The sequence below is a fragment of the Petaurus breviceps genome, unplaced genomic scaffold (genome assembly GCF_028583685.1).
Source record: "Petaurus breviceps papuanus isolate PSGF00001 unplaced genomic scaffold, PetGlider_PUasm1.0 456, whole genome shotgun sequence".
Taxonomy (NCBI): domain Eukaryota; kingdom Metazoa; phylum Chordata; class Mammalia; order Diprotodontia; family Petauridae; genus Petaurus; species Petaurus breviceps.
The window spans coordinates 190,079-215,343 of record NW_027186343.1 but is presented as its reverse complement, the minus strand read 5'-3'; the positions used below and the strand labels follow the sequence as shown (position 1 = coordinate 215,343).

General features: G+C 37.7%; 1 protein-coding gene across 1 annotated transcript in view; it reads left to right on the top strand.

The window, feature by feature from the left end:
* LOC138171705 (vomeronasal type-2 receptor 26-like) overlaps positions 1-25,240 on the top strand; it is a 26,559-nt gene extending 1,319 nt beyond the window's left edge. Inside the window, exons 2-6 of the mRNA XM_069101347.1 lie at positions 5,162-5,453; positions 13,017-13,820; positions 15,164-15,385; positions 16,269-16,395; positions 24,327-25,240. Of these exons, the coding sequence (XP_068957448.1) occupies positions 5,166-5,453; positions 13,017-13,820; positions 15,164-15,385; positions 16,269-16,395; positions 24,327-25,240 (2,355 nt within the window). The 5' untranslated portion in view covers positions 5,162-5,165. The remainder of the gene's footprint in view (positions 1-5,161; positions 5,454-13,016; positions 13,821-15,163; positions 15,386-16,268; positions 16,396-24,326) is intronic.
* Positions 25,241-25,265: the final 25 nt, after the last annotated feature.

The following is a 25,265-nucleotide window of genomic DNA, read 5'->3' as shown; positions in this document are numbered from 1 at the left end:
AAAAAAAAAAAATGTTTCTTAAACATCCGGTCAATCGTCTAGCAGTTATTAAGTGTCTACTCTGTGCCAAGGCCTGTGCCAGGCCCCAGGGTTGGCTGAAAACATGGTCCCTACTCTTGAGCTCACAGTCTAACGGGCGCGTCAACATAAGAACAACTATGTACAAACAAGATATATGCAGGATAAAATGAGAGCAATTTTAGAGGGAAGGCCCTAAGACTAAGGAAAAATGGGAAAGCTGCTCGCAGAAAGTGAGACTTCAACTGCGTCTTGAAGGAAGCCAGGCCCCTCTCCTTATCTCTATCTCACATAAAGGGGTAGCTTTTACCCCTGCCAAGGCAAACCCCCTTGCTTGTACAAGTGATTCCATTTCATCTTGTCTTCTACAACAGATTTCACACTCCATTATTCCAAGTCTCTCACTGGTATTCAATCTCCTCTGTCTCCTGGCAACTTTCCTAATGTCCACAAACATGATTATGTCTCCCTCATGACTCTCAAAACCTTCAATTGATCCATCCCTCCCTGCTAGTTATCAGCCTTTTGCACTAAGCTCCTTAAGAAGACTGTCTACAGAAAAGGAGTTAAGTTCAAGAAGCTTTTTTGTACTGGTCTAAACTGTTGTAGAGAAAGGTAGGTTGGCTCACATAGAAAATCTCAGTTAAGTAAACTCTGATTAATAAGAAATTTCTAATTATTACATATAATATGAAAGGGTAAAATAGAAGTGCCCTTTTCCACTCATTCCCTGATCATTGCCCAAGGTGCAAACATTTCTGGCTATATTTCTGGATCAGAATTAGTAGATTTATTTGACTCTGAGGTTGGAAGATTGAGTTTGATTTTTCAAGGAAAATCCTGGGCTAAAGGGGCATTACAACCATTGGCAGTCCTTCCTTTATTTTGATCCCCATTGGAGTTCCTGTTTCTTGGTCCTAGAATCAGGATAAAGACAAAATTTAAAATTTAAGGTCTTAGATGGTAAAATGGCTAAATTTTTGTTGTTCATACTTCATTTTTTTTAAGCAATTGGGGTTAAGTAACTTGCTCAAGGTTACACAGCCAGGTGTTTCTGGGTGGGTGCTAAGTGTCTGAGCCCGGGATTCGATCTCCAGGTCTTCTCAACACTGGAGCCGGTGCTCTTACTCGCTGTGCTACCTGGCCGGCCCCCCATCCTTCATTTTCAATGAGGACCAATGATATCATGGGGTGATGTTTTGACTTGTATGTGAATTTGACTTCAGTGAGGCAGAGTTGTTCAAAGTCATTAGCTGATCATCCACGTTTCATGACCACCTTTGCCCAACTCTCACCAATGGCTCTAAGAAATTTAGCATGTGCAATAGCAATATCCTGATTAACTATATGGGCAGATGGGTTAAGTCAGGTTGAGGGCAACTGGTAGGCCTCAAAAAGTTTTAGTCTAGCTCTCTGCCAAAAGAAGGAAAAGATTTTTTTGAGGCAGGGAAATTCAGTAATCAAGGAAAGTTCTAGAAGAGAGATCTAGAAAAACAATAGAAAATAAAGAAAAAAGTAAATGAATAAAAATATTAAAATGTTGTCATTTGAGTTTGGGAATACAGAAAGAAATTCTTGTTGATTTTGGTCAGTTCAGATAAATATAACACATTGCATAGATATTTGGACTTGACTAATAGTCTGGTCATTAAGTAGATTACTGGAATAATGCTGCAATGACTTTTGAAGTATTCAGGTGTCAATGCTATTGGGAAAAAGTGGTCTTTTTCCTTTGAAGGTCTTGTTCCTTTGAAGAGGTGGGAGAAGGGATAGTCTACTGGGGCAGAACACTGCATAAAAAAAATGAGTTTCTTTTTATATACTATTTAATTCACTGAATATTTTCTTTTCTTCTCTTATAAAGAACTGTTTATTGAAAGGCATGGCTCTGTTGAACTAGGGAGCAAAAAGAATCCAGAGATATAATGATATAAAAAATATCTTTAAAAAATATTTAAAAACCTTTTTGATAACATCTCTGGGTAGCAAGAAAACTAAGGACCGAGTACATAGTACTCATATATGAACTGACCAACATCTTTGCCTCTGGGAAGGAGAATATTGATAAAGATAAAAACATATTTTGAAAGTACTTGAAAGAACTAGGTTTAAGGCAAAACTCAAATATAGGGAAGTGGACACAACTGCGTATTTTACACTAAAACATAAGGTTTTTTTCATAATGATGAATTTACTCACATAAGGACTGGAAATATACAAGATGCCTCTCTCTTTTGCCTCCTTGGTACTAAGATCAAAACTTTGGATAGTAAGAGAGAAATAATTCCCAGTCTGATTTTGACAGGAAAGTGTTAGGTGTTACAGACAGGACTGCATTATTTGTAAATTCATTGTTGTTCTGTCATTTCAGCCTTCATGACTCTATTTGGGGTTTTCTTGGCAAAGATACTGGAGTGGTTTGCCGTTTCCTTCTCTAGCTCATTTTACATGTGAGGAGACTGAGGCAAACAGGGCTAAGTGACTGGCCCAGGGTCACACAACTAGTAAATATGGGGCTGGATTTGAACTCAGGCCTTCCTGACTCCAGGCCTGGTGTTCTATCACTGTGCCAACCAACTGCCCCATTATTTTAACTAGAAATCCTTTAATGTTCCCTTTTGTTTAAAAAAAGTTGTAATTTTCTTTATATTTTACTTTAAATAGTAATGAAAGACATATTTAAAGAAAACTTGCCTTTTTATTAGTTGTATTTATTCTTTCGAATTTCCTGGTAATGCCATCCACATTAACATAATGGATTTTGGCCCAATGGATAAAATAATATGTAAAATATGTAAAATTTATGCCAATGGCTTCTTTTCTGCCTTGTTTTCAGCTGTAAACTCCTGTTCCCCAAAAGGTTTATTTTCTGTCACAAACTTCTTTCCTTCTCTTCTGCAATAGTTTTTTTTTCCTATAAGGCTTCTGTTTGCTGCAAGTTTTTTCTGCCCTGTAGACTTCTTTGCCTTTATAAAATTCTTATTATCTATAGACTTATTTCTCTTCAGTCTTCACACATGCCCCCATTCTTATTCCTTCCTAAACAATGGTTTTCTACAATGTGGCAGCTTTTATTTTCACTGATTCTGTGACTCTTAACAGGGTGTACAAATATATTGTAGCACACTGTCTTGGCATGTGGATATTGTATGACCATGAGTCTTGATTTTTGGTGGTTCTTGAGTGCTTGATAGTGAATCTTTTTGCATAGTACACAGATGGCCCACCAGAACTCTGGGTTTTTAGAATAAGGAAAGGTCAGTGCTGGTCTTCTTGGATATGGGAATATTATAGTTATTCTTCAGTTGAGTGGGTCTGTGCCATGTACCATACAGGTCAACTAACCTAGGGAAAGCACTTAAAATATAGCTAAAGAAACAACTAAAATGTCCATCAAGATGAAGTCTTAAAAGGATTAGTTTGTCTACATTAAGCAGAAGAATGTTTCTAAATACATTAGCAATGTCATCATCTCCACTAGGTGATGCAATCCCTATACTGGATCCAATGATAGTTTACCCTTACCAGGTTATATATGCTGAGAAGTAGAAGTACTTCAAATGATATTTCATGTTGTCAGCTTCTTTTTTTCTTTTTGGAGGGGGGAAGGCAAGGTGATTGGGGTTAAGTGACTTGCCCAAGGTCATGTGGCTAATAAGAGTTAAGTGTCTGAGATCAGATTTGAACTCAGGTCCTCCTGGTTCCAGGATTTGTGCTCTACTCACTGCAGCTGTCAGCTTCTCAAGCAGCAAACTGCTTTCTTGGTCTTTGTATATCCCCCAACTTGATTTTCAACCATCAAGAAATTTTATGCTTCTTCAGTAAACTTTTCACATGGTCAATGCAGGTAAGGCAGAGGATATAAGCACAGTGGAGATGGCATAACATTTTTGTAAAACATTTGTTTTTGTAGAGCATTTATAATGCCAATGATGCCAAGTCATGGTGAGAATATATGATTTCCATGACACATATTTTCAAAAATCAGAGTAATTAATTTCTCCATCATGGACATGGGGAATTCAAGGAACAACTTTAACCATATTCTTAGAATCACCACTGCACTGAAAACCCGCTAATTCACTAACATAATAAAGTTACCTGTTGTTTTTATGTAATTTAGTAAGAATGAAACGCATTAAAAATTGATGCCTTAAATACAGGAGGCACTGTAACTTCTTTGCCAGATACAGCCCCCCTGTTCAGACTCACATAAAAAGACATACAACCCATGTCAGGGAAGGGAGAATATGGGTCATGCTTCTCTTTGCCTGTAGGCTTGAACAGAAAAATCAAACTACCTATCCTTTCTTTGAACATGGATGGGAAAAGTCAAGATCTGCTGCTTTTTGTGATGGAGCATTGATAGAAGATAAAGAATATGGTGACAGAGCCTGACAAAGGAGGCAACTCCCTGAGTGATGCTCAAAGCATAAGGCAGTGGGTCAGTATGCACAACCTATTGTTACATGGAGACTTATTCTATGATCATTCCTGTAACATGTTCTGTGACTTCTCACCTCTCCAACTTTGATCATTCAGTTCCTCCTATCTAAAATAATTTCTTCCCCACTATATTTAAATATATTTATATTTAAATTCTACTTTATATTCAAATTCTACTCTTTCTAGATTAAACTAAATCAATATATCCCCAATGATATGTTTTTTAACTCTATTCAGAAGTGATCTCTCATTCTTCCCTTAAGTATTTTTTGCATTTTGTCTTATTGATTTGTTATTACATAGTTTCATGCATTTTATAGTTTATCTGAATTACTACATTATAAACTTGAGTCCAAGGATCAACCATGCCCTGTGTATATTGGTATCTCTTTACCATAGCAAACACAGAACCTCAAATGTGGTCAGTACTTTTATTTGACTGATAAATGGTTAAATTCAGGATAGTAGAAAAATAATAATTGTGATAAACTGTCTTTAACTCTGGAATTCATAAAAGGTGAAAAGTACTGGAGCAATGGATGTGTGGAAGGCAGATATTGCCATGTATTGACCAAACTGATTCCTGACCTCTGGATTACTGACCTTTTTAAAATGGCAATTGTGGATCTTGCATCTAAAACTTGTCTTTTGGTGATTTTCTCTTGTTTTCTGATATTCTCTACTTCTGTTTCTACAGGTGGATGTACAAAAATTACCAGCAGGTCCTAGCTCTGGTATTTGCTGTGGAAGACATTAATGGAAATGTTAACCTACTACCCAATGTTACTCTGGGATACCACCTTTATAACACCTATCACAGTGATGAGAGGACGTTGGAGAGCTCCCTGAGGTGGCTAACAGGCCAAAGACAGTTCGTACCTAATTATAGATGTGGGGGTCAGGATAAATATGTGACTGCCATTGGAGGAGCAACATCTGCATTATCTCTCCAGATGGGGTCCTTACTAGAGCTCTACAAGTTCCCACAGGTGTGATCTACTGAATCTGATATTTCATACATTTATCTTCCTCATTGAAGGTCTTTAAGAAGTAATTGAGTGACCACTTATGAAGTGTAATTATAGTGCAGATTTCCTTTAGATATGGGTTGTACTAGGTGACTTCTTAAATCCCATCATATTCTATTATTTATTTATTTTTTACTTTTAAGCAAGTCAAATGTATTTTTAATTATTTATTTGAAATTTCACTTTTCAAAATTTCAATTCATTTTTCAGAATTTCAAAATTCACTTTCATAGAATTTTCAGTTCTAAATCCCCCCCGCCCTTCCTCCCTCCCCAAGAAGGCATGTGATATGATATAGGCTACTCATGTATAATCATCTTAAACATATATCCACATTAGTCATATGGTGAAAGAATTGAAACAAAAGGGAAAAGCCATGACAAAGGAGAAAAAGAGAAAATATTTTGCCTCAATTTTCATTCAGACTTCACAGATCTTTTTGTAGATGGGGATGGCATTCTTTGTCATTAGTCTTTTGGAATTGTCTTGGGTCATTCCATTGTTTTATTTTCCATTTTTAAATGCTTTATTAACTTCTGATTTACACCATTAATTTCTGGCAGATTTTGAGTTACAAATTTTCTCCCCATTTTTCCTCTACCCACCATCCCAAAATAGCAATCCCACAGGATATCCCCTCCTCCAATCTTCTCTCTCCCATATCTTCTCCCATACCCCCTTAGACTTTTTCAGTAGGGCATGGTGGATCTCTATGCCCCAGTTCCTGTATATCTTATTTGCCAATTACATGTAGAATCGTATTAATAATAGTATGTGTGTGTGTATATATGTATATATGTGTATATATATGTATATAATTTTAAACATTTGATTTTAAATCTTTGAATTCCAGACTCATTCACTTCCTCCCTTGTCACCCACCCTTACTGGGAAGATAAGCAGTTCAGTATAGGTTGTACATGTGTAGCTAATGCAAAACATTAACATAGTAGATATATTGTAAAAGACTTACTATATTTCCCTCCCTCCTATCCCACCACCCACTTGTTCTATTCTCTACTTTAATCTCGTCCTTTTCAAAAGCGAGTGCTTCCAACTTCCCTGCCCCCCCCCCAGCCTGCCCTCTCTTCCATCATCCTCGCTCTCATCCCCTTCCCCCCTACTCTCCTGTAGGGTGAGAAACCCTATTTAGTGTGTATGTCATTCCTTTCCCGAGCAAAATTCAATGAGAATAAGGTTGTCCCATTCCCTTTTGCCTTCCTATTCTTCCCCTCCACTGTAACCATTTTCCCTTGCCTCTTCTATGTGAGATAGTTTACCCCATTCTGTCTCTCTCCATCTCCTCTCATTATATTCCTCTCTCACCTCTTAATTTCCTGAAATCAGAACTCAAAACAATATCAGATTACAGTCCCATGAGATTTTACATCAAATAACAAGTTTCACTAATCACACTTAAGACTGGATACAGTTATTAACAAAATAGTATCATGTTGTTGCAATAAATAAATTTAGCAATAAAAATTTATCAGGTCTTCTTTAAAAATCACACAAAAGACTTTATTTAACATTCTTTTCTTCTGTTACTTCTCAAATATAGTTTAAAATTCATTCTGATGTAAATGGCAGTGATTAGAATTCAAAAAAGTCATCACATTCAGTAAGTTCACATATGATAGCTTACTCAAAAAAAATCCTTCAGAAAAAACACTGTTGGCAATTTAGAGACCAATAGATAGTCATCTCTTAAGGTATTGTATATTATTCCCTGTCATGATAAAAATATGCAATGAAAAGAATCTGAAACACAAGGGTGCAATCTTAATCTGTATATTAGCAAGGCTAGCAGTTGCCAATACTAAAGTTAAATGGAACCTCAGTGATTAGAGACACACCTTACAGTCAGAGCAGCCTTTCATATGGTAGAAAAGATAGCAGGTTATATAGGGTATCAAAAATAATCCAGTGGTTCCAACTAAACTAAGACTGTGACAGGTCTATATTATAAATAAGATTAGGCTTATATTTGCCATAATCATGCTGACTTGCAAGAGGGACTCTATATCAATGATGAAAACACAAAGTTGAGTAATACCCTCTGGAAAGTCCAGTGACAGATTCCACTTAGCACCAGAGAGATCCAGTGCTTGGCAAAACACATTCTGACCAAATTGATTTAACCACCACTCATCTCCTTTATCTCAAAAACAGAACCTTTGGGTACCTAAGCTCTCACAAATACAATTGCTAAGGCCTCCAGCATTTAATTCAAATCTTATTCACAGATAATAGTTACAGTCATTAAAAACTTTTAACAGTTAATCATTCAATGATCAATAGATAATTTCACATCCCAAAAGCTAAATAAAATGCTTAATACAAGAGTCTGTTAAGGCTAAGTTCATTTAACTTCAAGATATACTACTTCATATATAACTTCATGAATTTTTTTTTTGCTTTTTGGAGGACAATTGGGGTAAAGTGACTTGCCCAAGGTCATATGACTAGTTTTTTTTGTGTTAAGTGTCTGAGGCCAGATCTGAACTCAAGTCCTCCTGACTCCAAGGCCGGTGCTCTATTCACTAAGCCACCTATGATTTTCATAATCACAAATCACCACATAAAGCATTTCTATATTATAAACAGAAATGTAAATTCTCCTTCCCTTCTGTCAAGGAATGCTACTAATGGGGAGGGGCCTCCTGTTCTCTCACCCTTTCCCCTTTTTTATTTCATAAAGTAATCAATTATTATTCTTCCCATGAAGAATAAGCAATTGTTATTCTTCTCTTATTAAAAATATATTTGAAAAAATTTCCCAACTAAATATAGGTTTTAACAGTATAACAGTAATCTCTAATAACCTAAATAATAATTTTCATAGTATCCAAAGGAAAAGGAGTTAAAATTTCTCATTGTCACAATATTTACAACTCTCTTTTTGGCATTTCTTATAAAGTAGTTCCCCAGAATTTACAATACAAGAAAAGTTAGAAATGTGATAATAATATTTACAATATCAAGAAAAAAATCATTATTAATCTGATGACATTACTTTTACTAAATGCATTCCAGTTTATCTAAAGTAGAAGTTCATTTGTCTGATGGGCTTTTAAAGTTTTTTTTTTAATCATAAGTCTCACATTTTGGAAAAGTATTAATACAAAGCACATTTCATTAAAGACCCAATTAGCAAAAGGAAGACAAAGGAACACATATAAGGTTTTATTGATTTAAGTTCATACCTGTCATTGTGAGTTCAATTCAAAACATTCAAGGTTAACCATCATAAGCCATTGCTAAAATTACTCTGCATTTCACAAATGAGATTTCTGCTATATCAGATTTACAGTAAAAATTGCATTATCTATCGTATATCTAAAAGAAAAATTTTCAAATTTGCCTCATTCTTTTATCTATTGATTCTATGACAATTTAATCAACAACTTGAAAGATTTTAGAAATAAAAAGAAGTTACTTTTGTAACAATTCTAATACAATGAATAATCAAAGTTGTTAGGCTCTCTTTTCATTCTCATTTCAGATTGATAAATGGAGGTCATTTATTTTAAGATCACACACTTACCAAATTTTCTCGTCCATGCATTTCCCCAATAGTTTGAGTGCCAAATAAAAGAATAAATTCTGACTCATCATAATTGTCGAGCTTAAAATGTAACAAGAATAAATTAAATGATTCTTGGATCTATTTTCCAAATGGAATCACACATAATACTAAGTAATCATTTCAATTATTTAATATTATTCTTGACATTGGCAATTTATTTCAAATACTTCACACTATAAAGCCCACTGTTTTCACCAAATCCACTGCTAAAGATTGAAAGTGTCTTGTTTTAGGTGCAAATATACTACAATAATTCTGATATTCTAATATTGGAGCACACTTAACAGCACATACACATTCAGTTGGGGGCCATATTTCAACCTAATCAAATCTGAATTTTTTTATAAGTAATTTCAAATTGTAATTTTTATTACTTCAGATCTTTTTTTTTCTCAATAACTTTTTTATAATAGATTTGTAGTTCCATGTGAAATCATCTTTTTATCATGTTATGGAAATGCTTGTTTTATTCCATAAATTAAAAATAAAATAAATAATCTAGGCTATAGGTGATCAGGGCCTGAATTAAGGTAGTAGCTGTGTGAGCAAAGAGAGGTCAGGGTGCAAGAGATGTCACAGATGTAGCCAAATCAGCAAGATTTGCCAAATGACTAGATATGTGGAGAGAGAAAAAAGAGAAAAATCAAGGACTATAAGCCTGGGAGATTGGAAAAGTAGAAGGGGGGTTGGTGAAAGGAAGATAGAAGACAGACCTGAAAGGTCACCAATCTAACACCTTTATTTTTTTTTATCAAATGCTTTATTAACTTCTAGTTTACATCATTCATTTCTGCAAGATTTTGAATTACATTCTCCCCGTTTTTCCCCTACCCACCACCCCAAAATAGCCATCCCACTGGATATAGCCTCCTCCAATCTGCTCTCTCCCATATCTTCTCCCATACCCCCTCCAACTTTCCAGAAGGGTACGGTGGATCTCTATGCCCCAGTGCTGTATATCTTATTTCCCAGTTACATGTGAAATAATATTAATAATGGTGTATGTTTGTATATATATATATATATTTAAACATTTGATTTTAAAACTTGGAATTCCAGATTCATTCCCTTCCTCCCTTGTCACCCACCCTTACTGGGAAGATAAGCAATTCAGTATAGGTTGTACATGTGTTGCTATGCAAAAAATTTCCATAGTGGATATATTGTAAAAGAATGAATATATTTCCCTCCCTCTTATCCCACCTCCCACTTGTTCTATTCTCTACTTTGATCCTGTCCCTTTTCAAAAGTGGGTGCTTCCAGCTTCTCTCCCCTGCCCCCGTCTGCCCTGCCTTCCATCATACCCCCTCTAGTCCCCTTCCCTCCTATGCTCCTGTAGGGTGAGATACCCTATTTAGTGTGTATGTCATTCCCTCCCTAAGCCAAATTCAATGAGAATTAGGTTGACCCACTCCCTTTTGCCTTCCTGTTCTTCCCCTCAATTGTAACCATTTTCCCTCGCATCTTCCATATGAGATAGTTTACCCCATTCTGTCTCTCCCCATATCCTCTCATTATATTCCTCTCTAACCTCTTGATTTCACCTTTTATGTATAATCCCTTCCTATTAAATTGGTCCTGTGGCCTCTATCTATGTATACCTGTACACATATATACACATATTCACATATGTATTCATATGCCCACATACCCTCATATATAAACATATATATTTCTATTTCCCTCAATTATTTGCATGCTGACAAAACTTTCATGAATTATAATTATCATTTTTCCATGTAGGAATGTAAATAGTTAAACTTTGATAAGTTCCTTATGATTTCTTTTCCCTGTTTACTTTCTCATGCTTCTCTTGCTTCTTGTATCTGAATGTCAAATTTTCTATTCAATTCTGGTTTTTTCATCAAGAATGCTTGAAAGTTCTCTATTCTACTGAATAACCATATTTTCCCCTGAAACATGATACTCACTTTTGCTGGGTAGGTGATTCTTGGTTTTAATTACAGCTCCTTTCACCTCCAGAATATCATATTCCAATCCCTTTGATCCCTCAGTGTAGAAGCTGTGAGATCCTGTGTTATCCTGATTGTGTTTCCACAATATTCAAATTGTTTCTTCCTCAGTGCTTGTAATATTTTCGCATTGATTTGGGAATTCTGAATCCCTATAATATTCCTAGGAGTTTTCCTTTTAGGATATTTTTCAGGAGGTGGTTTCTTTCAACCTCTGTTTTGCCTTCTGGTTCAAAAACATCAGGGCAATTTTTCTTGAGAATTTCTTGAAAGATGACTTCTAGGTTCTTTTATTTTATCATGGCTTTCAGGAATTCCAATAATTTTGAAATTATCTCTCGTGGATCTATTTTCCAGGTCAGTGGTTTTTCCAATGAGATATTTCACATTGCCTTCTATTTTTTCATTTGTTTGGATTTGTTTAATAGCATAAAGTCACTAACTTCCATTTGCTCCAATCTAATTCTGAAGAAATTATTCTCTTCAATGAGCTTTTGAGATTCTTTTTCCATCTGGCAAATTTGGCTTTTTAAGGCATTCTTCTCTTCATTGGCTTTTTGAGCTTCTTTTGCCACTTGAGTTAGTCTATTTTTTAAGGTGTTATTTTCTTCAGTCAGGTTGTTGACTCTCTTTTCATAATTTTCATGCATCATTCTAATTTCTTTTCCCAATTTTTCCTCCACTTCTCTTATTTGGTTTTCAAAATCCTAGTTAAGGTCCTCTATGGCCTGTAACCAGTTCATATTTTTCTTGGAAGCTTTTGGTGCAGGAGTTCTGATTTCATTGTCTTCTTCCTGTTCCATGCTTTGATCTTTTTTGTCCCCCAAATAGGAGTCTCATGTTGGATTCCTCTATTTACTCTGCTTCCCTTGTTTGCTCATGTTGCCACTCAATCACTTGACTTTTGAACTTTTTGCCACAGTAGGACTCTGCTACCAGACAGGGGAGCTTTGTCCTAAATCACTGGGGTTTTTGCAGCTGCCAAAGTTATTAGTTGCGTGTCCTCTCTGAAGCCTCCACTTGTTCTGGCAAGGTGTTTGCACAGCCCAGGACCTCCACCCTAGACCTCAATCCAGATACAAGCAGGTTAAAGCATGAGTAATTACCCCTCATACTAGTCACTTGGTCCCCCTACAATCTGCAGGCCAGGATCTGAAGCTGCCATGTGGTGGCAGCTGCATGGCCACTGTGCCTCAGCTGCTTCTCCCTCCTGGGGATAAAAGCTGGACCTCACTCCCAAACTACCGGATCCCAAAGTCCAAACTGCACTGACCTCTTACTTTGTCCTTAGCATCTATGGGTTGATAATGCTGGAGACGACCACAGCTGCTTATGATCTGAAGTCCCTCCAGCCAGTGGCTGGCTGTGGCCACCCTGAGGCTAAAATCTCCAGCTCCAGCAGGGCTGGGCTAGGCACCCAGAGCACTATGCTGACCACTTCCTGCCGGCCTGCCAGGCTTTCCTCAGCGGGAGATTAGCTTCTCTGTGTCATTTTCTGGGTTCTGTAGCTCCAAAGTTTGTTCAGAGTCACCTTTTACATGAATTGGAGGAAGTGGAAGCCAGAACCCCACAGAAATTCTATTTCTACTCGGCCATCTTGACTCCAGACCTTTATTACCTCAGATCTTACTAAAATAACCATATAAAGGTCTGACTCCCTTGTGTTCACACACATCCCTCAAGTCAGCAAATTCCTTAAAGCAATAATAGATCAGTGATTATCAGAACTGTTTTTCTAAACCTCATTCATCACAGGCCAGCTGAATGCTTAACTAAGATCAGAAACAAAAACTCATGACTTAAGCAAGTACAGGGTAAAAGCAATTGCAGGATAAAAATCAATTAACTGTAAATACTATCAGTAAGAAAATGACACAGAATCAATCTTCATCATTTCACTAGGATCTCATCAGCACCACTTCCATAGAACTAAAAATGACTCATATTTCTTTTATAATTTAGCTTACCTATGGCCCATATGATCCCATCCTGAATGACAAGATCCAGTTTGCTTCCCTCTATCAGATGGCTCCCAGGGACTCCTTTCTACCTGTAGGTATTGTCCAGCTTCTGTTACATTTTGACTGGAATTGGGTGGGACTAGTAACCACAGATGACATGACAGGAGAAAAATTCCTCCGGGACATTGCAGAAGAGATGGCCAGGAGTCATATCTGTGTGGCATTTACAGAAAAGATCCCTGTCAGTGAGAGACGTCAAGATGAATCTCATGTAGCTTTCATGCCCAGGATCTTAGCTTCATCAGCCAAAGTAATCATCATGCATGGGGATGCAGATTCACTCATGATCCTGAGATATTCTCAGCCTCTTCTTTTAGCACCTTTGAAATTGTGGATCATCACGTCTGCCTTGGATATTACTCTGAAACCCCATCATTATGATAGTTATGCTTTCCATGGTGCTCTAGTGTTTAAACACCAGACTAGTGAAGTTCCTGGTTTTTCTCATTTTCTCAAGAATGTGAACCCTGTTAAATATCCAGAGGACATTTTTCTGAAGAGCTTTTGGCATTCCACTTTCAATTGCCCAGATGAGTTTGCAAAACCGGAGGAAGGGGAATGTTCACCCAATGCTTCACTGGAAGATCTGCCTCTAGAATATTTTGACATGACCATGTCTAGCTTGAGTTACTCTACCTACAATGCTGTGTATGCTGTGGCATGGGCCCTCCATGAAATGTTTCTGATGAGAACAGAAATGGAATTTGAGGGACCTGGAGTGAGTTTTACACTTCAACCCTGGCAGGTAATTTTCTCTCTAACTGGGTTGTCTTTTGTATTCCCTTTGTCTAACACAGTCCCTTGCAAACAGTAGCTTCCTAAAAATACATTTAGTTGGCAATTAGTCAACCCAGTAGATAGAGTGCTGGACTTGGAGTCAGGAGGACCTAAATATGTATCCAGTCTCAAACATATCCTAGCTATGTGAACTCACTTAACCTCTTTTGCCTCAGTTTCCTCTTCTGCAAAATGGGCATAATAATAGCACCTACCTCTCAGAATATTTTTGTGAGGATCAAATGAGATAAGAATTGTAAAACATTTAGCAAACATCATGGCACATTATAAATGCTATATAAATGTTCATTATTCTTATTATTAAATGATGAAACATGCCAAGGACAAAAACAAAAGTTTTTACCTTTAAGAAGGTTATATTCTGCTGAGGGCATGCAACATGTACAAGGATAAGTGAATACAATGTACTAATGGAGGGGGGCGATCTGCCACTGGAGGATGCCTGTTTACCCAGGGCTATGCTGAAGCATGTGGTAGTTCTAGCAGCTGGAGTCTGCCAGTTCCCCTGGCTAGGCTAAGGCATGTGGGGCGTCCTGTTGTGAGTATTTGCCTGCTCCACCATACTGGAGCCCAGGATCTCTCATTGGTTTGCTGAGGTGGGCCCTGCTGCTAGCTTGCTGGGATGTTTGCTGTCCTGGAATGCACTCCCCCTTTAACTGGCATGGACCTTTCTTGCTGATCTTCCAAGTTTATTGGGCTAAAAGATCGTTTCACTCTGTGTTTCTGCTGGTTCTGCTATTCCAGGATTTGTTTTAGGTGCTATTTTATGGTTGTTTGGGGGTGAATGTGGGAGGGTTACAGTGACTTGTTGCTTACTCTTCCATCTTGGCTCCTCTGAAGGGGAGGGAAGTAGCAATTCCATCTTCCATCTTCGTGCCTTTTCATAGACTATCTTCCATGTAAGAAGCTCTTATTTGCGCCTCATTGAATACCTTGCTTCTTTCAAAGTACAGCTCAGGTGCCATTTTCTAGAAGTATTGGGATACTTGAGTAAATCGTTGAGTTTTCCTGCTAGAGATAGCCTATCTGAAAGCAGATTTATTAAAAAAAATTAACCTTCAAAGAATATCATAAATCTCAGATCATTAGGTCCTGGTAACTTGAAAATAACCCATCTTCTAACCAAGAATATTGAACATAGTAGAGTTCTGGGTACATGTTTGCTGAGTGAATGAATGCATCAATTAATTAATTGTTTAATTTTGTGCACAGTTATCAGATTTTGCTATTTAGACTCTCAGCTCTACCTACAGGCAAGAAGGAGTTATTGAGATTTTTCTTCCAATTTAGTTGCATTCTTCTCTGAGGAACCTGCAGTTTAACAACAATGCTGGAGATAAAATTGTTTTGAATGAGAGAAGGAACGCTGAAGCTAAATATGACATCATGAATTATTTGGTCTTCTTCAATAAACCTGAAGTTTTGGTAAAAGTTGGGCAGTTTATTCCTAGGACTCTGCTGGATCACAATTTCACCATATCCAGGAATTCAACAGTGTGGGGTGATTCACAGGTGAGGATCAAATTTTCATTTCCAGTCACATGAATTAGTCCTAACCATTTGGATTCCTCCACAAGTCTCATTAAGTAGTATGAGTTTCCCCTTGAATATAACTCTTTTCTTTTTACAGCAAACATCTAGATTAGAAAGAAAAAAGCCAAGCACAGAGATATTTCCAATATTTTACATCACTCAAATGCCAAAACATCTAATTAATGCAATACATACACTCATTTACACACACACACACACACAAACACACACACACACACGTATATATAAACCTGAATACATATCTCATTGGAGCCAAAAGCATGATTGAACTGATTTACTGAATTGCTTAAATTCTCAGGTAAGTTGCATGAGGCTAGTTTTCCAAAGGACTTTATTGCAGTTATTTCCCCTCATATTATTAAATCTTCTAAAACTTTCCTTCCATATAAGCATTGATTGAAAGCCTTTTAGGTCTCTTGCTTGTTTTGATGCCATAATCCTGAGAATTACTATTTATATAATATGCAGCCTCACATCATTTAAGATAAAGTCACTTTAGAGTGTTTGAAATTCCTGACACCTGCTCTTTTTTTCCAATCAGGGAATTCAGATGCAAAGAATTTAAAAAGCTCAGTCAAAGAGACTGAAAAAATGTGGCAACAATCTAAGGCTCTAGCTTTCCAAACCAATCAATATTTTATTATCACATGATGACCTACATAGCACTTATTTTCAGGAACAAGTAGATGAGATATAATTCCTGTAGGTCATCTTCAATATGATTCCTCAGCTCAAACCAAATCAACATTATTAACCATCATAGAACAAGACATCTTTCCCTTTACAATGACAAATTACATCCCTCATGTGTTTTGGCTCCCTATTGCTCCTGCTTGCTCAGATTCCTCCAGAGTCTATATGTAGTGAAAGCTGTAATTCTGGATTCAAGAAGATTTTTCGGGAAGGGGAGCCTACATGCTGTTTTGATTGTGCCCAATGTGCAGAAGGGGAAATTTCCAATCAGAGAGGTAAGTGTCTGTGATAACTGCTCCCTAAACCCTAGACAACACCTCCACCTAGACAACAGAATACACCTTTGCCTAGCACTTGGAGTTGTATATAATTCATGGGCACATTCCTGTATGAGGTGTACTTTTAAAAATTTTTTTAAAGCAATTGGGATTAAGTAACTTGCTCAAGGTTACACAGCCAGTTATTTCTGGGTGTGGTGCTGAGTATCTGAGTCCGGATTTGATCCGAGGTCATCCTGACACTGGAGCTGGTGCTCTTACTTGCTGTGCTATCTGGCCGCCCCGAGGTGTACTTTTTATATACTGATAGATAGTCCATGGGAAAAAAAGTAATGAAAAATGGGGTGAAGGTGACTAACATTGGCACAGTTTGGAAAATATTGAACTATAAACTAATGAAAGAATATTCCTACTTTGTGTTTATGGACACCAATCAGCAAATATTTCTTAATTACCTGTGATTATTGGTGCTAGCCATTTGTGTAAACTTTCTCATGGTAGATGTTGATCACTAAGGGCACCCAGATTTTGGAGGAGTTTGTAAATAGATCTGAACATGTATATGCCATGATAAATATTAACTAGGTGAAAAACATTGGTGGATATTAGCTTTCTGTTTTACATTTTCACGTGTGTGTGTGTGTGTGTGTGTGTGTGTTTTGCTCAGGGGTAGGTGCAGGTGAAAAAGTCTCTCATAGAATATACATGTCAGCAGAATGTTTCTAAGACACAACTGGAGCAAGTTCTCACAACAAAAAGTGTGAGGTGATAGTTGAGCCTGGTGGACCCAAGTTGGGAGATCAAGTGGAGACAAGGGGGTAGAGATAGGATTCTTTAGGATGAGACTTTGGTCTGAGGAGTGGTAATCTCCAGAGGGCAAAGTGATTTTGGGTGAGAGGTACAGACAAAGAGTATAAGTAGTGTAGAATGAAGCACTAATTGAAGTGCTAGGTATTAACGTAGTGGTACATTCTGGGCTTGGACATAGGGCAGGGGGATTCTGAATTGCAGTTAATAGAAAGTCAAAGCTTTTAAGCTTTTGGACATTTGTCCATAAGTAGATTTCAACGAGGGAAGCTAGGTGGTGAAGTAGAGTGTGAAGCATGAAGTCAGGAGGAATCATTGTCCTGAATTCAACTGACCTCAGACACTTACTGGCTTTGTGGCCCTGGGCAAGTCATTTGCCTCATTTCCTCATCTGTAAAATGAGCTGGAGAAGGAAATGGCAAACCACTCCACAATGGGATCACAAAGAGTTGGCCGTGACTGAACAAGATTTCAACCAGATACTTCCCAAAAACTGAACGTGGACTGAAAAATGCAACACAGAGGGCATGACTCCCTTCATGAACCAAAACAGATAGATAGACTGGCATGCAGCAGTATGCATTACCTAAGACAATTTACTACATAAAATTATAATTAAAACTTGAAGGGCCCAGGTGTGGTCAAAAGGTGTCTTTGTTTATGAAGAGAAGAGCTTTAGTACTGTAGAAAAAAAGATAAGGACAAAAACAACATTTTCTGTGAAACACATATTCTTATTGGAATTCCTCAAGTATCAGTCTTTGAATGAATTTATTTTTTTTTTGTATAGTAACAGAAAGAAGCATGAAGTGAATTCTGCAAGGCCCATATTATATTAAAATTTTACAATAATTTAGATGCCTGATGGGCACAGGCTTTATAATGACCCAAGGAAGTGGGGTCACCTTATGGGACACCTGAGGTTAAACCCTAGGGTGGAGCTCCTGAGTGGAGATCCTAGAAATCCTATTGATGGGTTGTAACAGCAAGCACCCTGAAATACCCAGGGTGGCTGTGAACACATGTTCTTAGATTTGCTTTTCTAAAGGAAATCAACTCAAAATGGGTTAACAATCTTGCTTTAATCAATTTACCTAGATCAGGGGAAAAGGTCAGCACCCAAACTTCAGAGCATACAGACAGAAGTTACAAGAAGACAGAGAAACTTTTCAAGCAAACAGGCCTCCAACTGTCTGACCATTACATCCATACCTAGTCACAGTTACCAGAGAGGGAAGCATCAACATCTGGATTTTCAAAGCCTCGGGGCTCAATGGCTGCCCAGACTCTCATCTGGTCAAATCACACAACACTTCTTAAAGTGAGCCCCCAAAACAAAGCCTCACATCAGGGTTTATATAGCCTTCTCCTGGCTCAGAGAATGTCACAACCCCCTTGATCCACTGCCCAGTCAAAAAGCATTCCTGAAAACCAAGCCTCCCATCACAGGCTCCAGGTGCACTTAAGTCTATCAAAGAGCCTAGGGCAGAGAAGGTCTTAAATTTCCACTCCCGTAACATGGGTACAACAATATTAGCAACAGTTGTGTTGTCAGTTGGTGGATGTAGCAATGTTAGCAACAATTGTGTTCTTAGCAATAATTGTGTCAGCAACAGTTGCTAGACAAGGAGGAACCCCTCCAGTCCAAAATAAATATGTTTTAATCAATAAACGCATTACCCAGAGAGGATGCTAGCCACTAAATCACAGAAGGGACTTTCCCTACCTAGTCACCTGTGGAGTAATAGCAAAGACTGTCCTTTAGGTGAATTTATGATGTAGAGAGACTTATTATAAATCATTATCATACACTGATGCCCCCCCAAGTGGGCCTTTTTATATGCATTATGGGCAGCAGCATGTGCAGTTCTACTTTACCTTTGTGTATGTTTTTATAACCAGGAGATCATGGTTTGAACCAGATCCAAGACATTTGGATCAGAACCAGGACATTTGGAGGTACTTTTTGCTCCACAAAAATCCCTGTTTTTGACTCGCTAGTTTCTGATTCCTTTAAGGAGTTAACCCACTGCTGAGAAGTGTAATTCTCAATAAATGCCTTTGCATGGGTTGGAAATGGTCTGAGTCTTGGAATTCTTTTGCAATGACCCCACAATGCACACATTCTCACTGCAACACTAAGTGAAAATGTATGTATATGTGTGTGTCTTTTGTGTCCCAGACATCACCTAGTCCAGTCTTCTGATAAGGGATCCTCGCTCCCCATATCCCACAGTTGATCTAGGATCACTGGTTTGTACTTGAAGACCATGACTGGTGAGCAACCCACCACCTTCCAGATTAAAGGGTTGGTCAGTGAGCATCTTAGGTCATCATAGGTCTCATTTCCTTTATTGAGGGGGCTGCTAGACAACATAGATTCTAATATTTGACATAGTATTTGACATTCATACTATTCTAGCATTTGACAGAGTCTCTCATGTGAGTGTGTGTGTTAAAGGTAAAGAGATGTGAACTAGATTAGTGATCTCCAAAATGGAAGTAGGACTGGAAAGACCTGATCCTAAAAGATATGAGATGGGTGGCAAGCCACCTTACCTGCCAAGAGTTGGTTGTGATGCTTGGTTTCCACATTTGCATCTATCCTTATTCCACAAAGTCCCTATGAGAGAGAGAGAGAGAGAGAGAGAGAGAGAGAGAGAGAGAGAGAGAGAGAGAGAGAGAGAGAGAGAGAGAGTATTAAAAGTGTTAGCTTGAGAGAGACTGAAGAGATACATCCTGTAATTGTTGTGAAGCAGAATAAGACACAAAGTAGAAGGATGAAGAGACATTTTCCAAGGAAGCTATTTTTAATTTTACGTTATGAAGACTACCTAATAGAAGATTTACTTAATATATTGAGAGGCTTAGAATGAAATAACACTAAGTTTTCAAACCAGTGGAGAGAAGTTAACTATTGACATTTTAAGGTGATGTTGGTGGTGATATTGGTTATAAGAAAGAAGGAAAAAAGGTAGGAGGATAGTTGTAGTCAAAATAATGTTAATGGTATTATGAGTATGTATATCTTTATGCTTATTTTGCTCTAATTTGTGAAGTAATAATATATTGAATACTATATATATATACATACATATGTCAATGATGATAATTGCTAAAGGGCAGTGCACTGATGAGAAATCAGGAACTACAGTGTTAAGAGTGTAGCCACTGAAAAAAGTTACCCATAGAATGTAACCTTGAGAGCAGTTGTAGTAGCCAACCCCCAGAGAAATCCCACCCTGCCAATGTAGATGTAGGTTAAAGGAAATTAAACCAGAGAGAGAGAGACAGAGAGAGAGAGACAGAGAGAGAGAGAGAGAGAGAGAGAGAGAGAGAGAGAGAGACAGACAGACAGACAGACAGACAGACAGACAGACAGACAGAGACAGAGAGAGAGAGAGAGAGAGATACTGCTACATTATAAGACAGTATAGGACATATTTGGTGTCTTTTTCTCATGCTAGCAACCACTGGTGGTCAACTCCATCTGGGTTATAATTCTTAGATGCCCTAGTTTTTGCATAGATCCCCTGGAGAAAAATTATTAGTTTGGGGTTTGTTTGTTATAGACTGTAAGTGCTCATCAGTTTTCTGGTGAGCTTCCTTTATATCTTAGACCCATTCCTTTTCTATAACATTTTAATTTAAATACATAAGTATTAATATCTGCTATGAAAAATATTTCCTGCATCTTCTCTGAGTAAACACAATATGAACATCGCATTTCTATTGTATCAATAACTGATGATGCAACTAGAGCCACAAGGAAACTACTAGTTAAATAACAATAGCTAGCATTTATATAGCACTTTAAAATTTGCAAACAGTTTGCAAATATCTCATTTTTCCTTCATGCCAGTCCTGGGAGGTGGGTACTATTATTCCTATTTTACATATGATGAAATTGAGACAGTCAGAGGTTAAATCACTTGTCCAAAGTCTCATCATAGCTACTAAGTGTCTGGGGCTGGATTTCAACTCAGGTCTTCCTGACTCCAGGTCTAGCATTCTGTTCACTGTGCTATCTAGCTTCCTTAAAAGAGTTATAGGAGTGCCACATGACTTAAGAGGCAAGGATATTGAAATCATTTTGTAAAATGCTGTTGATAAATTGGGGAGGTATGAAATACTTATGAATTAATATGAAGAAAAAGAAAAAAACCTTTTTCTGTAAGTTTCTTGAGAATGTGGGAACCTTGTCAAAATCCCTGGCAAGACAAGAGTTTCAGAAATAACTTGGAATCTGATTATGAGGCCTCTCATAGAGAATAAGACATACTAAATAGGGCGACAAATCTGTTAATCAATGAGAGAGTACCTGCAGACAAATTATGGAGTCTGACCTGGAAGAAAAAAACACCCCAAACCAGGATCAAATGAATAGGCCTCCATATTTCACATAATATGGGCTTTCACCACAGTGGGGCCACAGACTTACATCCAGCCTTATCTTAGGAAAGACTCCATGGCAAGTAGCTAGCACAGTGACTAGAGCACTGAGCCCAGAGTCAGGGGAACCTGAGTACACATGCAGTCTCAGACGTTTACCACCTTTGTAACCCTGACAAAATAACTTAACCTCTATCCGTCTGTTTCCTCAAAATATAAAATGGGGATAATAATACACCTACATCCCATGGTTATTGTGAGGACCAAATAAAGTAATATTTGTAAAGTGCTTAGCCCAATACCTGACACAAAGTAGGTGCTTAATAAATACTCCTTTCCTTTCTTTGTTCATCCCTCCCTTCCTTCCTATGAGCCCTGGGAGAGAACCATGTAATGCATAAGATATATGACTGAAGCAGGATAACACTGGAAAGTATCTAAAACAGTTAAAAAGAGTGAACTGCTAAAAAGTCATTTAAAAACTTTGGAATTTTTATCTGAAAACTGCAAAACCTAAAACCACATGGTGAGGATGTTTGCAGAGGATAGAGACAATTGGTGCCAGTGAGAAACCATGGCAAGTATATTCACTCAGTCTACCATTCAGTGAAAAGGGCAAGGGTCTTTCAAGTTGGTAAATCTAGTGGAAATTCAGCCATTGAGACTGACAAAGAAAGGCACAAGAAAGCTTGCAGTGGCTGCTGCCTTTGTGGGAAAGGCAATTTGATGAGAGTGAACAGAAGTTGAAAGAAAGTGAGCCCAGAGAGAGGTGCAATCCAAATATAAGGGGTGATGATGATGATGATGATGATGATGGCGATAATGATGATGATGATGATGATGATGATGATAGTAGCTGACGTTGATATAGTACCTAATATATGCCATGAACTGGGCTAAGCACTTTACAAATATCATCTCACTTAATTCTTACAATGTTCCTGGGAGGTAGATGATATTTCTATCATCCCTGATTTTACAGTTGACAAAACTGATAAAAACATGTTAAATTAACTGAAAGGATGCAGCCATTCCAGGGGATACTTTCATGAGTTACAGATTGGTCCCTTGAGTGAATTAGAAAGACAGAAATGTAACAGTCTGTGCCCCTGGTTCACCTTCAAGAGTCTGTTCAGGTGAAAGTTAACCTAAAAAAACAAAAGAACTCTAGCACATGATGAATGTGTAGAATGTACATGAAGTTAGAAAAAGGGCAACTGTCAGGATAACAGAAATTCAGGAAGTGGCAGATGCCACAGGGAGTAGGGTCAGGCCTCCGAGAGTGGGCACTTGGGACGGATCAGATTCTAGAAGAGTTGAAACTGATGCTGTGTTGCTGAGACCGATCACCATACCACTACAGACTCAAAAGCAATTTCCCTATATTTCATTCCTCCTTTTGGGTCCCTTCATGATAGCCTAAAGTTTTTCATTTGGGGCATTGTAAAATTCTATTTCCCTTTAAGTGTTTACATTTTCTCAATAAAAATGTTAAAAACTAGCATTTGTTAGACCGCATAAACTAATTAGAAAGAGGTAGATGAAGAGACAATTGAAGTGAAAACATGGTGGTGGGAGAAAGAGAGAGAAAGAGAGGGACTGAAGTGTTTCTCTAGAAAAAAAATTATCACTGCTTAGGGACTTTGAGATAAAAAAAAAGATAGGAAAAAATACAATCATTCAATATCCCTTCCCAGAACATGTAAGACATTTTATATTTAGAAACATATTTAGTCAGTGAATCAATGGTCAGGTAAGGGATAGAGAAATAGAAATGGTTGAACAACCCTGCTCACCACCACTGCTACAGGCAATATTTACTTAAGTTCAAGGCAATGAATTTTATCAGTCAGTAAACATTCATTGGGCAATGGCCATATGCCAGGGACTCTTCTATTTATTATGCTGATATAAATTCAGATATTCCAGATGAAATCCAAAACTGCCAAGTTTTAAGTCATGTGTGAAAAGGGGAAAAAAATACTGTGAATTGTGCTCATTAAGTAATGGTACTTAGACTATCAGCTGAAATTCTTGAAAATGGAGTACTGGTTTCATTGTGAAATACTCCTATGGACAGCATACAAACATGATTATAGCTATAGAAACCACTTATTTTTTTTACCTAATCAGGAAGAGTATTGGACAACTATATAATATAAAACATGCTTTTACCTCTGTTGTAATCTCTGATTATTTGCAACTGCACTTATGTTGTACTATATTGAAATATTGGAAAGAGACTACTTTTTCTTTTAAACCTTCTTAATCATTGTGAGAATACATCAAATGACTTCTTTTCAATTTGGAAAGATGTGTGTTCTGAGAGGAAATGTGTTCTGAGCCTACCCAATTGTGATAATTTTGGGCAAGGAAAAAATGGATTTTTTTAATTTATAATTTTTTTGCAGGAGGGAAGGCAGGGCAATTGGGGTTAAGTGACTTGACCAAGGTCACACAGCTGTTAAGTGTTAAGTGTCTGGAGTCACATTCGAACTCAGGTCCAACTGACTCCAGGGCCAGTGCTCTCTTCACTGCACCACCTAGCTACCCACAAAACGGATATTTTTTTTATGTTGCATACTGGCAGCACCAAATTTCAGTGTTGCAAGAAGGCATTTTGTGCCTTGAAAAACCAATGGGATTGGTTTGAAATAATGTTATTTTTCTGATAGGAAACTAGAAAGATATTAACCATAAAACACTGAGACATTGTTTGTTCTTTGCAGACATGGACTACTGCATGAAATGCCCAGAAGATCAGTATCCAAATAAGGAGAGAAATCATTGCCTCCCAAAGATTGTGATCTTCCTCACTTTTAAAGAGCCCATGGGGTTGACTTTAACTTGTATAGCTCTTTCATTTTCTCTCCTCACAATTCTGATTCTTGTCATATTTGTGAAATTTCAAGACACTCCCATAGTCAAAGCCAATAACAGGACTCTCAGTTACACACTCCTCATATCCCTTGTCTTGTGTTTCCTCTGCTCCATGCTCTTCATTGGCCAGCCAACATCAGCAACCTGCCTCCTACAACAAACTATATTTGGAATTGTATTCACTGTGGCTGTTTCTTCTATTTTGGCCAAAACCATCACTGTGGTTCTGGCTTTCAAAGCCACAAAACCAGGAAGCAAGCTAAAAAGGTGGGTGCAACCTAGAGTTTCTAATTTTGTTGTCTTCATCTGCTCTATGATTCAATTGACTCTCTGTGGCATCTGGATGGGAACCTCTCCCCCTTTCCCAGGACTAGATACATACTCGGAACCTGGACATATGATCATTGTTTGTGAGATGGGCTCTGTCATCATCTTCTACAGTGTCCTGGGCTACATGGGTCTCCTAGCACTGGCAAGTTTTACAGTGGCTTTTGTGGCCAGGAATCTTCCCGACACCTTCAATGAATCCAAGTTGATCACATACAGCCTGCTGATCTTCTGCAGTGTGTGGACATCTTTCATTGCTGCCTATCAGAATCCCAAAAGAAAAGCTATGGTGACTGTAGAGATCTTCTGTATTTTGACTTCCAGTGCTGGGTTATTAGGGTGCATCTTTCTTCCCAAGTGTTATGTGATCCTTCTGAGACCAAAGAGGAACACCTTGGAATATTTAAAGCAGAAAGTAGATTCAAGTAGGAGTTAGTTTAAAGCTTTGACTGTGAGTTCCA